Below are 15,808 nucleotides of genomic sequence, written 5' to 3'. Positions count from 1 at the left end.
GTAGCGCCAACCACAAAGCAGATAAGTCCAAAGACAGCAACACATGTCGAATACAGGGATTTATTTCCGCCATATCACATAAACAACATGATTTTCAATAACACAATCACAAATCACAACAAACAAAAACAACAACAACACAACTGTAGCGCATAACCCGAGGCATAACCCTACTGGCACATGTCACAAATGAATAAAACTTTTGTTTACTAAAAAAGACATGTTCTGAACGAAGAAAACTGTTTTTGGGATTATTATTACATCTTCCTGTTAATCCTTCTGATCGAATTCGTAAACCGTCGACCGTTGGTGGTTGGATATACTTTTTTCATACAAAACTGGTTTTGTGGAAATGTAGCAATGTTTATTCGATGTTTTTATGCAAACTAAACTCATACCAAAGTTGAAACTACCTTCCTAAGATGTGCTGTAAGTAGGGGTTATGGTATGAGGTGCTATCGTTTATGGTTCAAAGTCACATTTAATATTCGCCAAAGGGATCATGGAAGCTCAGTTAAACATAGAACACATTCTGGAAGCTTATTTATGCCCTACCTTCAGATGCTCAATATCCAATTTTTCAGCAGGATAATACAAGGTCACATATTGCGAGACTGATCATGGACTTTTTTGAAAAGACTGGAGTCAATATTTTGCATTCTTTTTAGAGCGTATTCCTCAAACTCTGGTAGGAGTAACTTAAGGCAAGAAACGACATACCGCAGTAGGATATTGACCACCTAATTAGATCCCAGGTGCATCCGAGTAGTTAGGCTACCTAAGTGCATCAACACAGTAATAATTGATTTACCTCTGTAGTTGGTGTCAATCATATTATGAAATAATGATTTGTGTATTTTGATATTGTTTAAAGGGTGTTTAAAAAATTTGTAACAAAAATTTTTAATCAGAAAAAATACGCGAGGAGTACTTAGTACCTTAGTACTTTTCGGTATTTTCGGTATTTTCAAAAAATCGCCATTTTCTTAATTTTAAATTAGTAGTTCGCAAATATTTAATTTTTGTCAAAAACGTCAAAAGTATATATGCGTATTGCGTCAAAACTAGAAGAGGTCAGTATAACATTTTATTCAATTTTTAATATTTTCTTGTTTATTTGCGAATATCTTGGCACTTAAATTTGCCCGGTTGCAAACGAGGAATATGTCACGGGTCACGGGCATCTGCTTGTAGGTCCTCGCTTGCCGTATATTGGTATATGAGAATGCTAATAAAAATATACAATATTTACAAAAAGTTGGTAACACCACAGAGTTAATGGTATTTGTATAAATAATAAAATATTTCTTCTAAGACTAAGACCTTTTTCTTCTTTCTATTATAGATGTTAACACAAAGCAGAAGCGTAGTTGCAACCGACTAATAAAAAAATAAAATTCGGTGGTATAGATCAAGGAATTTAGTACTAAAAACAACGGAATAAATCGATTTTTAAATGTAGCACCCAGAGAGGTGCAACCTTTTTGCATTGGGTTCAGGATGACGCCAGGAACAAAGTCTGCAATCAAAATGTGGGTGGTAATGCATAATTGCATTTTAAAGTGCATAATATTCATCCAAATGTTCATCAACATGTCAAAGTCAGTATATTATGGGACAAATTTTGTTACCCTGGGGTTGTTGCGGTCGCTGAAAACTAATATGCAATCAGAACCGACCCCCGAAGCACCTGGTGCCCAGAGTAACTGCTAAGGCACGTCATCTGGAGTTTCGAGGGTTTTCGGCTCTAACCTAATGTAAACAGAATACTCGTGGGTTTTTGGGATCGTTGAACATGAATACGTCGTCAGAACTGACCCCTGGAGCACCTGGTGCACAGGTTCACTGTTGTACGTCAACTTCTCGAGTTTAGGGGGTTTCCGCACTAAATTGATCAAACAGATTACTAGGAGGTTTGTTGGGGTTGCTGAAGACGAATATGACATCAAATCCGACTTCCGGTGCACCTAGTCCCAAGATGATTGAATTGCACGTCACCGTCTGTAGTTTCAAGGGCTTTCAGTTTTCAGAGGTCGGTTCTGACGGCTTATTCGTGTTCAGCAACCCCAAAAACCCCCCCGAGTAATCTATTTGCATCAATTTAATGTTAAAAAGGCTCGAAATTTCAGAATAATACATGCATATCAGTCACCCTGAGCACTAGGTGCTCCAAGGGTCAGTTCTGATTGTATTTGTGTTCGGTACCCCCAAAACCCCCCGAGTAATATGTTTGTATCAATTTAGGGCAGGAATTCCTCAACTTCAGAAGATGACGTGCCTCAACAGTGACCCTGGGCACCAAGAGTTCCGGGGGTAGGTTCTGATGACGTGTTCGTGTTTACTGGCCCCATAAATCCGCCAGACTATATAATCTAGCCCTTATTACCTTAATGTACTGATTTTGAAATGTTTATGCATTCTTGGATGCATTTTATGCACTTTAAAATGCAATTATGCATTCCCACCCATTTTTCGATGATAAACTTTTTTCCTGATGTCATCCTGAACACAATGCAATAAGTTGCACGTACGTCTCTAGGTGCTATATTTAAAAATCAATTTATTTTTTCCCAAATGCCCTATTCTAATAGTAATACCTATTTATTCTACTATCTATCTACGAGGCTCATTAATATTTACCTACTTCAACGGGGTGCCACTGTTTGAGGTGCGTAATTCCATAAAGAAGGGACCTATTTATTATATGAACTGGTCCCTTGTTTATGAAATTTCACACCTCGAACAAGAGCATCTTGCTGAGCTGAATATTATTGGGCCCTTTAAAAAGATGGTAGTAATTTATCACATAGTAATATGCGTAACTAAAAATATTCTGTTATGCGGTGATTTAAAGATAATATGTATTTAATCCCTTGATCAGTGGTAACTACCCATCTACTTTGTTTTAACATCTACGATAGATATCGTTTTCAAATACAGAAATTTAATCGATTTAATTGGTTGTAACAAAAGAATTGTCGACGGCTGGTAACCTCAGGACTTTTAGCATCATCAGTGGTAAATCAATATTCTGGGACTAAAAGTTATCGCCAAAATATATGCAAATAAAAATTCCAAGGACAAATGCATAAACGAATATGCAAAACATGTTAAAAATTGTTTTTCCTGTCACTTTTTTTTATTAGCTTTTATTAGTTCAATAATTGGAAACAATATATTTTAAAACATATTCCTCCAATTTAAAAAAATAGTTATTTATGTATTATATTATAGCTTTATGATTTTTTTTATAGCATTGGTATCATGAGTGTACCTTTTAAGTCATATTAATTAGTCAACATTAGCAGATTAACAAATGATTTAAAGGTACCGGCTTCATTTTTTTATAACCATGGTTGTGTTAAAGATGCTGTGTGTATTAACATTATCTGCTTTGACACAAAAACAAAAAATTCAAACTCACCAACAGGCGTGCTGAAATATCCCCACATAGGTATTCCAACTGCAGTAGCGCCAACCACAAAGCAGATAAATCCTAAGACAGCAACACATGTCGAATACAGGGGCTTTATTTCCGCCATATCACATAAACAACATGATTTTCAACAACTATCACAAATCACAACAAACAAAAACAACAACAACACAACTGCAGCGCATGACCCTACTGACACATGTCACAAATCAATAAAACTTTTGTTTACTAAAAAAGACACGTTCTGAACGAAGAAAACGGTTTTCAGGAATATTATTACATCTTCCTGTTAATCCTGCTGACCGAATTCGTAAACGGTCGACCGTTGGCGGTTGGATTCACTTTTTTCATACAAAACTGGTTTCGTGGACACGTAGCAATGTTTATTCGATGTTTTAATCCAAACTAAACTCATACCAAAGTTGAAACTACCTTGCTGAGGTGTGCCGCAAGTTGGCGTGTATAATGGGAAGGGGGCTCACAGTGGCGTAACTATGTAGCTGTGTCGTCGGTTTTTGTGTTGGTGATTTACGTTCATTTTTACTGTAGCGTTTGGATTTACCGTAAGGACTGTTAGTACGCTGGATATAGAACGACATTTAATGATCCGTAAAACTGTTCATGTATGAGAGGAGATACTTACTATTAACCAAGCTAGTTTGACAATTATTTCTTTAAATAAAACTAGTTATTTAATTGCAATAGTTTGTACATTTCGTCATCAGTCGCTTAACTGAGATTTGAGATATTAAAGTATAAAATAAACATATGAAAATTATTACTCATCTTTTGCAATGGAGAAAGCACTGACTTAAAGGTGAAGATACAATTTTATTGTATTTGATTCTAAGCCACTCATTTACATGATATAAGATGAATACAACGTGAGAATGAAGTGAAGACTAATGTTGCATATTTATATAATTTTATTAAAATTTTTAAAAATTATCCAAATGCATTATCACAAAACGTTTTCGGTCAGAACTGACCATCCTCAGTGTGAAACGTCCAGTGTACTAACAGTTCAGTTGAAACTAGCTACGTTGAAAGGTCTGAAAACCTTTTAGTTACATTGTTAAAATTTTTAACATCAAAAATAATGCGACAATAAGTCAATAGATTTATAATAAGAGACTAAATGTGGATGTAATTTATCCTTGCTCAAAAGTTACGTGATGCTTTGTTGAAAGGTAACGACCAATAATTGTAAATTATATCTGAATCTAAATAGGTACGGGTGTAGTTTTTTCGAGAATGTGTAACATAATATTGATATACCACCTTATTTTATACTTCATTCATTTAATCGCATTACAACCCAAGTCGGCCCTTGGTCTCCTTCTCCAAAGATCTCGATCTACTGCTGTGCTTTTCCAACGTGTTTTTAGGAGGTTTTGGCATCTACATATTATTAAATATTTATGTTTGTGTTGTCATGCATCCTAATTAGTCAGTTATTTTCACTGATTGAGTTCAGTACCATCCGTATTATTTTTCTCTCGAAGAAGTCTAATGCATTGGCAGATTTTTTTGTTATGACATGTTTCATACCTAAAATTTACTGTGGACTTGATTATTTTTTTTATAGAATCTGGTATTTGTTTTCCGATGTATACCTCAACATGTGACCAGGTCAATTTCTAATACGTGAACCTGTGCACGTAGGTGTCCTATAGCATCTGCTGTTGGTGCACTTATCTATTTGATCTGGTTTGCAGACGTAATTTGGACTTATTTGTATTTACTACTAGCCTTTATAACTTCTGCAGTTTGTTTCGATTTACCCTAAGTTTTTCTGCCGCATCTTTTGTTCTTCTCATCATGTTGATATCATCTACATACAATTACCAATTGGGTGTATTTGTTTGTAAATACGTTATTTCTGCTCACTGTCAAATGTATGGTTACCTATTCTAAACCAATACTGAAAATTATTGGAACTAGTTGGTCGTCTTATTTCAATCATCTGCCCTTGATTGTGTTTTTGTTTCTCTTATTCTCTTTTTCACTAGTTTTATAAATTTTGCATATATGACGATTTCTTTCAATGTATCAGTCTCTCCTTATTTCTTGTAGTAGCTGGTAGATCAGTTTTGCCAAATTGTGTCATTCGTGGTTGTAAAGCTCTGCAGGTATTTTATTTATTTCCGGCGCTTTATTGCTTTTTTTTTATGCGGATTACCCAGATTTTATTCTATATCTCTGTACCTGTATATCTTTAATCTAACCACAAGTTGTATCGTATGTTGAATTATGACACATGTTTCACCTCAGATAATATCCTAATATGTACCTATGCTATTTATAGGTAGATTAATAATTTTAAATTTTCATTGAAAATTATACACAGTATGGTGCAAATGAAAGGAATACATTCGTTATTTCATAAACCGACGATTTTAAGGAAAAATCCCGAAAGAGTTCAATTTTTATTTTTAAATTATGATATTTTGGCATATATATCATACGAGTGACATTATCCATTTGGGCGTGATGACGTAATCAATGATTTTTTAAATGAGAATAAAGGTCGTGTGCTAGCTCATTTGAAAGGCTGTTTAATTCTCTATTCAGTAATATAAACATTAACATACATATTTGTACAGGGTGTCCAAAAAAAAATTTGAATTAAATTAGCGGGCAAAAAAGAAGAATGTATGTAAATTATTTCATTCACAATACATTTTACTGTTACCAGAAAACAGAAAAAAATGTTTATTCGCAAATAAATATTGCTTTTCGCTTAAATTCAATGTTAAAATGAAATAAACAATAGCTTGTTTAATAAACAAAATTTTCTGATTTCTGACAGCGGTAAACTGTATTTTGAATTAAATAAATTACATACATTCTTCCTTTTTTGTCGATTCATTTAATTCAAAAATAATGTTTTGGCCACCCTCTATAAATAAATAATCATGTTAGTGTTTATATTACTGAATACAAAATTGAATTACCTTTCCAATGAGCTAGCACACGACCCCTATTCTCATTTAAAAAAAATTACCGCTTACGTCATCACGTCCAGATGGATGACGTCACTCGTATAATATATATGAAAAAAAATATCGTAATTTAAAAATAAAAATTAACCTGTGTCGGGATTTCTCCTTAAAATCACCGGTTTACGAAATATCGAATTAATTCCTTTCATTTGCACCATACTGTATACAGGTAGTTGTTTTTATAGACTTAGTGGGATTCAGTGGGACAAATGAAAGATGATAAATTAACAAATGTTGTTTATTATGCATAAATGAATTTAATATTAAGAGAAAAGAAGCAAGTCCTTCCTAAGGCTTTACAAAAATTTGAAAATAACACTTGTGGCATTATTATTGCATCTATTGTTAGCTTCGTGTACTTGAATAACTTGTTGAATATACTTAGTGTCGTTGTTGGCTTCAGATGCATTTTTGAATTTAGGCTGAATAATATGTGGATGTATGTAATTTCAGGCATTAGTTGAGTTCTTCATAGTAGCATCCATGCTACTGCAGTTTATTCTCTGTGGTACCACATGGTTCGGGAACTCTTACCCAAAAAGGTGGACAAAAATTTTAAATAAAGCCAAAAAACTTGAAATTAGATTTAGAGATATAAAAGGAATTTTGGGACTAAAACACACTTTAAATGCACGGAAATGTACATGAAAATGTATTCCCACTTCAATTGAAGCGAAACTTGACATGCCAGTCAAAGTTGCAATCTGACAAATATTTCGTATGGAAAAGACTTAATTTTGATTCTAATGGCATATAAAACAACGTAATGTTACTCTATATCCCACCAGACTGAAAACAATGGGAACCTGCTCTGGTTACACCTCCGAGGCTTCTACAATTTGCAAGCCATACGGATGCTGAGACTAAGGAAGATGAGAAAATTTTACAATTTATAGTTCACGTTCCATCTGCTCAGCGCGGTAAAGTTCCAACGAGAATGGTTCCCTTCGTACACCAATCAGAGTAAACATGTAAATCAAAAATTATCAACCATTTTCAATTTAGCTGCAAAACGAAAATACAGCCGCATCATATTCTAATCCAATCAGAGAGTCCAGCAAGCACCTCTACCGGTTTCGTAACTTATTAGTCTCTCATCAAGAGATATATGCTCCTCTCTCTGATCCAACCAAAACAAACCCCGGCATGCAGTCGCGGATTGCAACGAACGAAATGGCATAGATGCCCTAGCGGCAACTGCTAGCAAAAGACTAAGTTTTCACTCTAATGGCATATAAAACAACGTAATGGTACTCTATATCCCACTAGACTAAAAACAATGGGAAGCTTTTCTTGTTACACCTCCGAGGCTTCTACAATTTGCAAGCCATACGGATGCTGAGCCTAAGGAATATGAGAGAATTTTACAATTTATAATTCACGTCCCATCTGCTCAGCGCGGTAAAGTTCCAAAAGGGAACCATTCTCGTTGGAACTTTACCGCGCTGAGCAGATGGGACGTGAAGTATAAATTGTAAAATTCCCTCATCTTCCTTAGTCATCTTCCTTAGTCTCAGCATCCGTATGGCTTGCAAAGTGTAGAAGCCTCGGGGGTGTAACCAGAGAAGGTTCCCATTGTTTTCAGTCTGGTGTGATATAGAGTAACATTACGTTGTTTTTTATGCCATCTATATATAAGTGCCATATATGCCATTTATATGCCAGCTAGCAGTTGCCGCTAGGGCATCTATACCATTTCGTTCGTTGTAATCCGTGACTGCACGCCGGGGTTTGTCCTGGTTGGGTCAGAGAGAGCAGCATAATATGTGCCTCTTGATGAGAGACTAATAAGTTTCGAAAACGGTAGAAGTGCTTGCTGCATTCTCTGATTTGACTAAAATATGATGCGGCTGTATTTTCGTATTTCAGCGAAATTGAAAATGGTTATTAATTTTTGATTTCGTATGCAATTGGAATAGGAATAGATGTTTTATATAATATGTCTATGAAGTAGATAGGAGGTCTGAACACGGGGAATAGACGAAGAGTAGATGGAAATAAAAACGAAATAAATGGAAACTAAAACTGAAGAATAAAGATTAAACAGAATATGTTGACCGTCAGCTATTTGTGGAAGCAAAATAGAAAAACAAAACAGAACTTTAACAAAGGAATACAATTAATAGAAATTGAAATATAATAATTATTTAAAGAAAAATAATAAGCACGTTCCCATATTCCTTAAACAATGAATCTTACCAATGTGTGTTACCTGTAATCATTTATGGAGCAGAAACATCAACACTCAAAGAAAAGGTAGTGAACAAGATTCTTGTAACTCCCCAAGTGTAATCCCTGAGAGACCGACTCCCAAATATTAGACGCTGTCGAAAGAATGGCGTCGCTATCAGTAACTGTATGCAAGCCGCACAAGACAGAGACAGATGGAAAGAGCTGAGGGATACCTACTTCCCGCAGTGGACGCAAACAGGTTGATGATGATAAACCAACATGTGACGCACGGTACACGTACAGACGGTATGCAGAGGCGCATCTCTCTCGCTGTTGTAACGTCACGCGCGAGGAGAATGATTTGTAAATGCATATAGTTTTTAGGAGATACGTTCCAGTTTTATCGAATTTAAAATGATAATGAGAAAATAGTTTTATGTACTTTTAATTATTCCTAGGGATTTAAAATTTGTCCACCTATACTTTGTTAATTAAAAATGTATTTGAAAATTATTTTCGAGGAAATAATAATTCAAGAATACTATAAATACCTTTTGCAGTATTGTCTTAATAACCTGATGAAATGTTTGCTCTTTTAAATTGCCAGGTTATTAAAAAATATTTTCAAGAAAAGAAAACATTGATGTTATAAATAATACTATTAGTTATATCGTCCTACCAAAAAAAGGAAAGAAAAAATGCAGACATTTTATAGAATAGAGTGAAACCCCGATAAGTGGACCTCTGATAACCCAGAAGTCCGGCTGTCCGGCTAACCCTGACCGATTTTCATCAGGCAAAACAAACACTTTTTCACTTTGACTGAATTTTTACCAAGAAATAAACAATACTGTATACAACTGTACGTAATTTAGATGTACTGTGCAGATGTATTTCATATTTTGCAATAATAATGGAGTTTATCAGTAAGTATACAGTGTTTTATTAATTTTTACTATATTCTCCGGCTAACCCGGATTTTAGATAACCCGGAACGGCCACGGTCCCAAATAATCCGATTTATCGAAGTTTAACTGTAATTTATTGCAAAAGAACAAAAAAAAATAAAATACTATTATATTCTAAAATTGGTTAATTTTGACATTTTCTTCTCTAGGCTCCTTTGAGCATTTTTAAACTAATTTTTCTATTTAACTCTCGTAGCCTAATATAACTTCGAGTTTTAGAGAAGTAAAGGAAAACTTCGTAAGGCACTGATGTAGTTGTTATTTGTGACATTGTTATATCAGCTAATTTGTGAAAAATGTTCTCCTCTTTAGATAAAGAGTTACCATGCATCTTATGGAACTCCGTCTCCAGTTTCAGAGCCTCTTCCCACAAATCATCATTTGGATGTAAAATAGAACCTCTAGAGACAGCTTGTATCCAGTCAGGGGCTCTATTCATGTCTCTATTAATGTTGAAATTAATTGTTCATCACATGTTGGAAGCTGTAACTCCTCAGTAATCGTCTCTATGTTCTTTTTATGTGCTAATGTACAACTTGAAATAGTGTTTGATGATTTTATAATATTTCCACCTCTTCTCTACGTCTTCTTTTTGTGATTCTCAGTGTTCTTCCGTCAGATTTTCGCTTTAGGTCAGTATTTGGTGAGCCTCCAGGTAAGTTTCGAGTAGGTACTGAACGCTGTAGAGATTCATCAGCCTTTAAATGACGAGCATTCGTTGGAGAGTAATTCAAAAGCCTTTGTTTCAGAGGAATTTCATAATGTTTTTCTTCAAAATGTATTGAGCAAATCGTTACTGAAAAAAGTTAAAGTTACTTATAGGTACCTAAAATATATTATTATAGATATAAATATTTATTTAATACAGCTATTTTTTGATATATTTTTTTACTTTTTTTAATATTATATCGATTTCTTATAAATATGCATTTTAGAATTAATTCCAAACTTAACATTTTTTATTAAATTAATTTTATCTTCTCTGCGACAAGCCGTTATCCATTGTTTCGACAAATTATCTGTCTTTGGAATGCTTAAGTATTTTATTTTTGTACCATTTCTACTTTGATTACAGTTTTTGCAATTATATACGGCACAATTCGGCATTGTAAATTTATGCTAGACCCACACGATACCAGAAGCAATACAAATAATAAATTGAATATTAATACGTTCAATAATGTCTAATAATTAAAAGTAACAGAATATATTCTCCGCTCCGTAAAACTATCAGGTGTAAAGAATTTCACAAATGCATGTAAAAATGTATCTGCAAGTAAAGTGGCAAGTGTGTGGGTTCCTCGAAGCTGACGTCGTGCGCGAAACGGACGGAATTAGGCGCCAAAATCGGCATACCGTCTGTACGTGTACCGTGATGTGACGTTTATAACGTTACACACTCCTAGCACCTATCAGAAAAATTTCGAAACACTCTTGAGAATTGCTTCTCAAAAAACAATAACACAATATTCTACACAACAACTATGGTACATGCATGTAGTACATACTAATCTGTATAAAAAAGATAAATACCCAATGTAATTATAAGATTAAGTGTATAATTAAAAAAATGTCTAGGGTATAACTTAGGGGAAAATAAAACACACTACCGAATGAAGTATAGTATTCATCACACTAAAATTATAAAATTATTAAATTATCGTCAATAAACAATATAAATGACATCAGAGAATTATTCTGGAAAAAAATTACTAAATAAATCTTAGTATTCATTAAACTAAAATTAACTAAGGTACTATTATTATACAGGGTGTCCATAAACTCTCCTGACAAACGAAGAACGGTGATTCCCAAATACCGAAGAAGCCAATTCACAGTCGAACCCGTTTATAAGAGTACAGCTTATAGGAATATCCCGGATTAAGGAATATAATTTTGGGGTACCCAAAAGTTTTCATTTACTACTTAACAAATTTAACCGCTTATAGGAATACGTTTTAGTAAAATAGTACCGCTTAATATAATATTTTTCAACTAACCAAAAACTTTTTATGTACAATTTCCTACAAATTTAAACGATTTCTGGTTTATAGGACCTATTGATAATAAATACTTTATTACTTACTTTATTATTGGCACCAGTTCAACATTTACCGATCATAAAGTAGGTACTTTTTCATTTGTGTAAATATATTCTTATTGCTCACCCACCACCGACGTCATTGTCTGTTTAGATTATTAGAAACAGTTAATTTAGAAGTCATAACCGCTTGTATATAATAACCGCTTTATAATACGTATTACATATAATAAGTTTTCTGGAGGGTAAAACCAATGCCAATTTTTTAATTATTATATTTTAGAGCAACAATTTACTAATATTTTATGTAACAAAAACAATTAGTCTCACATTGCCGATTATTTTTCCAGAAAAAAAAAGTCTGTTGTATGTACATATGCTAATAAGAAAATATGTATACCTATATCTAAATATTGCATACATTTCGTACTTATTTCGTTGGTCTGGAAGAACACTGTCACAAGTCGAAAAGTTCTAATTTTCAGGAGCGACGTTTTAAAATTTTAATGTGCTAGTTTTCATTATAATTTTGGCAAGGTAAAAAATAAGAGGTAAAATCTTTTACAATATTAAAGAGCCCATTATTATCATTTAAATATAAATAGAAAGGCCTTTCTTGTTCTCACCTTTCTACCTGTAATTAACATGTTGAACAGTTTTTCCCAAAATTTGTTCGAAATGTTACTGTATTGCTCATAATAATTCTAAGTATATAATCTCACATACCTTATAAGAAATACTTACCTAAGACGAAATGTAACTGTCTTGCATTAAATATTAAACACAAAATCCAAAAAAAAATACGTTCCTTTTTTAACTTGTAACACTGAGCTTCAAAAAATACGTTGTAACTTCCACAACAACTGAAACACAACTATATTGCGCCGCTTTTCCATAAAATGTAGTGCATGGGTTTGACAAAGTCAAACTGTCATAAGTTGCCATCTAGCGGAAATTATATGAGTGCAACTTCTGACAATTTTTCCCATAATAAAGTTTAATATTTAGAGTTGGTTAGAGGGTAAACCTCAAAAATGACAATTTTTGAGTTGTGACATTCTTCTTCCAAACCAACGATTTGTGTATGCATGCACAGATAATTTAGTTTGGTGTTTTAATAAAATAAGTAGTAGTTACACTATACTAAATTTACAATCAAGATGCAGTAGAAATAAATAAACCAAGACACGTTAAATGCTACGAGGAGCTATAAACTTTGGAAATCATGATTTGGAATTTACAATGTATATACATTGTAAATTATGATTCGGAAGTGCTCCTAGTAGCATTTAGCGTGTCTTGGTTTGTTTATTTTTACTTCATCTTGATTGTAAATTTAGCATACAAATTTAGCATGTACAAAGTGTGTTGTATTATCATGACGTATATTCGGTACATTTATTTCTACTAGCCACCACTGATCGGTTATTAGAATATGCCGGTTATAGGAATATTTTTACTTGACACGAAGGCTATTTCAAAAAGCGGGTTCGACTGTAGTTCGAAAATGCTTCCTACGGGAGCTCTAGCTCTTTGAAAATGGCGTTTTGTAATTAGTTTTTTAAATACATACCTCCAGAACGCCTCTATTCAGAAAACCAAAAACTGGTACGCGTAGTTATCCTCCAGAGATTCCAGAGAATCGATTCCATAAATTGCGAATTTCTAGTACCAGCCATGGGCGTCCATTTTGGGTAAGACACAGTTATTTTATCGCGTAACTATTGTGTCTTTAACTTTAAGCATGTTTGACACTGAATTATTAAATTGTGAGGTATTCTAGTAACAATACTATAAACCAAAACTTTAGCTAATGGTATAATAATTTAATTGGAACATACACAAAGGTCTTTTATTCATAAAAATGCTCTATGTCCATTTTCAATAAAAAAAATCTCTTATAGTTTTCGATATATTGGAAAAAATCGATTGTACTTTAATAAGTCGGAAGGATATTCCGTTGTCTAGAAAAATCGATTTGAAAATTTTTCTTTTTCTGACACTAATAAAAAATTTGAACAAAAAAAAATTAAAAATATTGTATTTAAGCAAGAGTAACATTTAGTACTATAATAGTACTAAATGTTACTCTTGCTTAAATACACTAATACAACAAACAATGTTGATTTATCAAATAAACATTTTTTTCTCTTTTCTGTCGGCAGTAGAATGTATTTTGAGTTAAATAAATTACATACATTCTTCTTTTTGTGTCAATTAATTTAATTCAAAATAATTTTTCTTAATTTTTCTTTCGTATACATAATTATGTCAATGTTAACATTGCTGAATAGAAAATTGAAAAATATTTCAAATGAGCTAGCACACGACCCCTATTCCCTATTTAAAAATAAGTGGTGGAAGAAGTGGAAGGGAGGGGGTCGACAAATGACAGATGTATGTACCCAACGATGTACCTTAAAAATATGTCCCTCTTAGATCAAAAATCGACCTGTTTCTTCATTTCCTTTAAATCTAATAAATTCTGCCAAATATCGAGGTGGACTCTTTTCTTTGGCCTACGCTGTATACTACCACGTACATATTTCTTCACCTATTAGTATAGGGTAGTAATAGGCGAGGATATAAAGCCCTAAAATTACCTAAACCTCTTCTTCTTCTTCTTCTTCTTCTTCTTCTTCTTCTTCTTCTTATTCTTCTTCTTCTTTAAGTACCGTGTCCGTTGCGAACGTTGGCTATTAACATAGCAATTTTGATCTTGTTTACGGCACTTCTGAATAGTTCGACTGATGTGAGCCTTTTTTTTTTGGGGGTGAGAATCTTCAAAAGACCATCTGGGAAGGTGTCCTAGGTGCGTCGAATTCAGTCCGGCACGCTTCACCGCTTGCCGAGGCTGCCTACCGACTAAACTAACTCCCTCTTTCTCCAGCCGACAAGTCTGGAACCGCACTTAGCGTGCATCTCTGACCTGCCGACCTTACTCTTAACTCCCCTCCGGCACTCACTGCGTGCATTCCACGGGTTGGGCGGCCACCCAGCCCCCCTCCCGCACGGAGCATCGCACCAGACCGGTCGGTAAAGCGACCGTCCGGCGCAATCCACGTGAGGGCGAGACGACCGGGGTGCCCCTCCCCCACGATGGAACTAGCAAAACATAACCAGTTGGCAATTACGAGCAACGCCAATCATTCCTACTCTTATCAATTCATACACACTCAGTTCATACTCTCGTACCCACTTAGTTTAAGTTAAAAGAAAGACAAAAGAAAAAGAAAAAAAGAAAGAAAGAAAAAGGAAAAAAAGAAAAAAGTAAAAGGAAAAGGAAAAGGGGGCAGTTGGCGAGGTTGGATGTAAAAGGTCCTCCCCGCCAACTGCCTTAAAACGTAGCGAACAAAGTATTTACAAAAAAAAAACACAAATATAACATAACGAAGACAGGTAAAATAAATTTAAATAACTAAGTAGGCGATAAATTAGATTGCCAAATAAAATAATTTAAATTAGACTAAAAATAAACAATAAATTAAAAATAAAATAAAATAAAAATAAAATTAAAAAGGCAGTCAGCGTGGTTTGGATGTAAAAGGTCCTCCCCTCGCTGACTGCCCACCACAGCCGAACATATGAATAAATAAAATAAATAAATAGAGACGGTCATCCCGCCTATCCTTTTCCTGCTTATGCTTTATTGTCTTTGTGACAAAAGCAATGATCAGATCGAAGTCTCGCTTGCTGTCGATAGCTCTATCGATTAGCTCACGAGGCTTGCCCAGAGGAGCTCCCAGACCCAGCTGCAGCTCGGTACGCCCCGCGTGGTATGCGGGGCATACGAACACGACATGCCGCGCGTCATCCACAACCCCACACTCGGGACATAGATCGTCCTCTGATTTACCAATACGGTGGGTATATTTCCTGAACGATCCGTGCTCCGTCAAGAATTGTGTGAAATAGTAATTGACGCGCCGATGCCGACTCCCGTACCACCTCACTACATCCGGAAACAGGGATCTCGTCCAGGTCGCCTTTCCGACTTCGGCTTCCCATTCCCTCTGCCACATCTCTAGACTTCTGACTCTTTCCTGTGGTCCTGAACCTATCGCTCCGTTGCCCCTCCTGTACATCCGGACCCTTTCCCCGGCCAGGGTGTGCACCGGTACAGAACCAGCCACCACCTGTAAGGAAATGGTAGATACAGTCCTGTAGGCACTTCACACCCTGATCA

At 34.7% G+C, this 15,808-nt stretch overlaps 1 protein-coding gene across 1 annotated transcript in view; it reads right to left on the bottom strand.

Moving 5' to 3' along the window:
• Positions 1-3,858, bottom strand: part of LOC126885092 (uncharacterized) — a 644,223-nt gene extending 640,365 nt beyond the window's left edge. Inside the window, exon 1 of the mRNA XM_050651515.1 lies at positions 3,425-3,858. Coding sequence (XP_050507472.1) covers positions 3,425-3,542 — 118 coding nt within the window. The 5' untranslated portion in view covers positions 3,543-3,858. The remainder of the gene's footprint in view (positions 1-3,424) is intronic.
• Between the last annotated feature and the right edge of the window lie 11,950 nt (positions 3,859-15,808).

Source organism: Diabrotica virgifera, chromosome 5 (assembly GCF_917563875.1).
Source record: "Diabrotica virgifera virgifera chromosome 5, PGI_DIABVI_V3a".
NCBI classification, from domain to species: domain Eukaryota; kingdom Metazoa; phylum Arthropoda; class Insecta; order Coleoptera; family Chrysomelidae; genus Diabrotica; species Diabrotica virgifera.
Note: the sequence above shows the minus strand (reverse complement) of the source record. Positions and strands in the feature narration are given on the sequence as shown.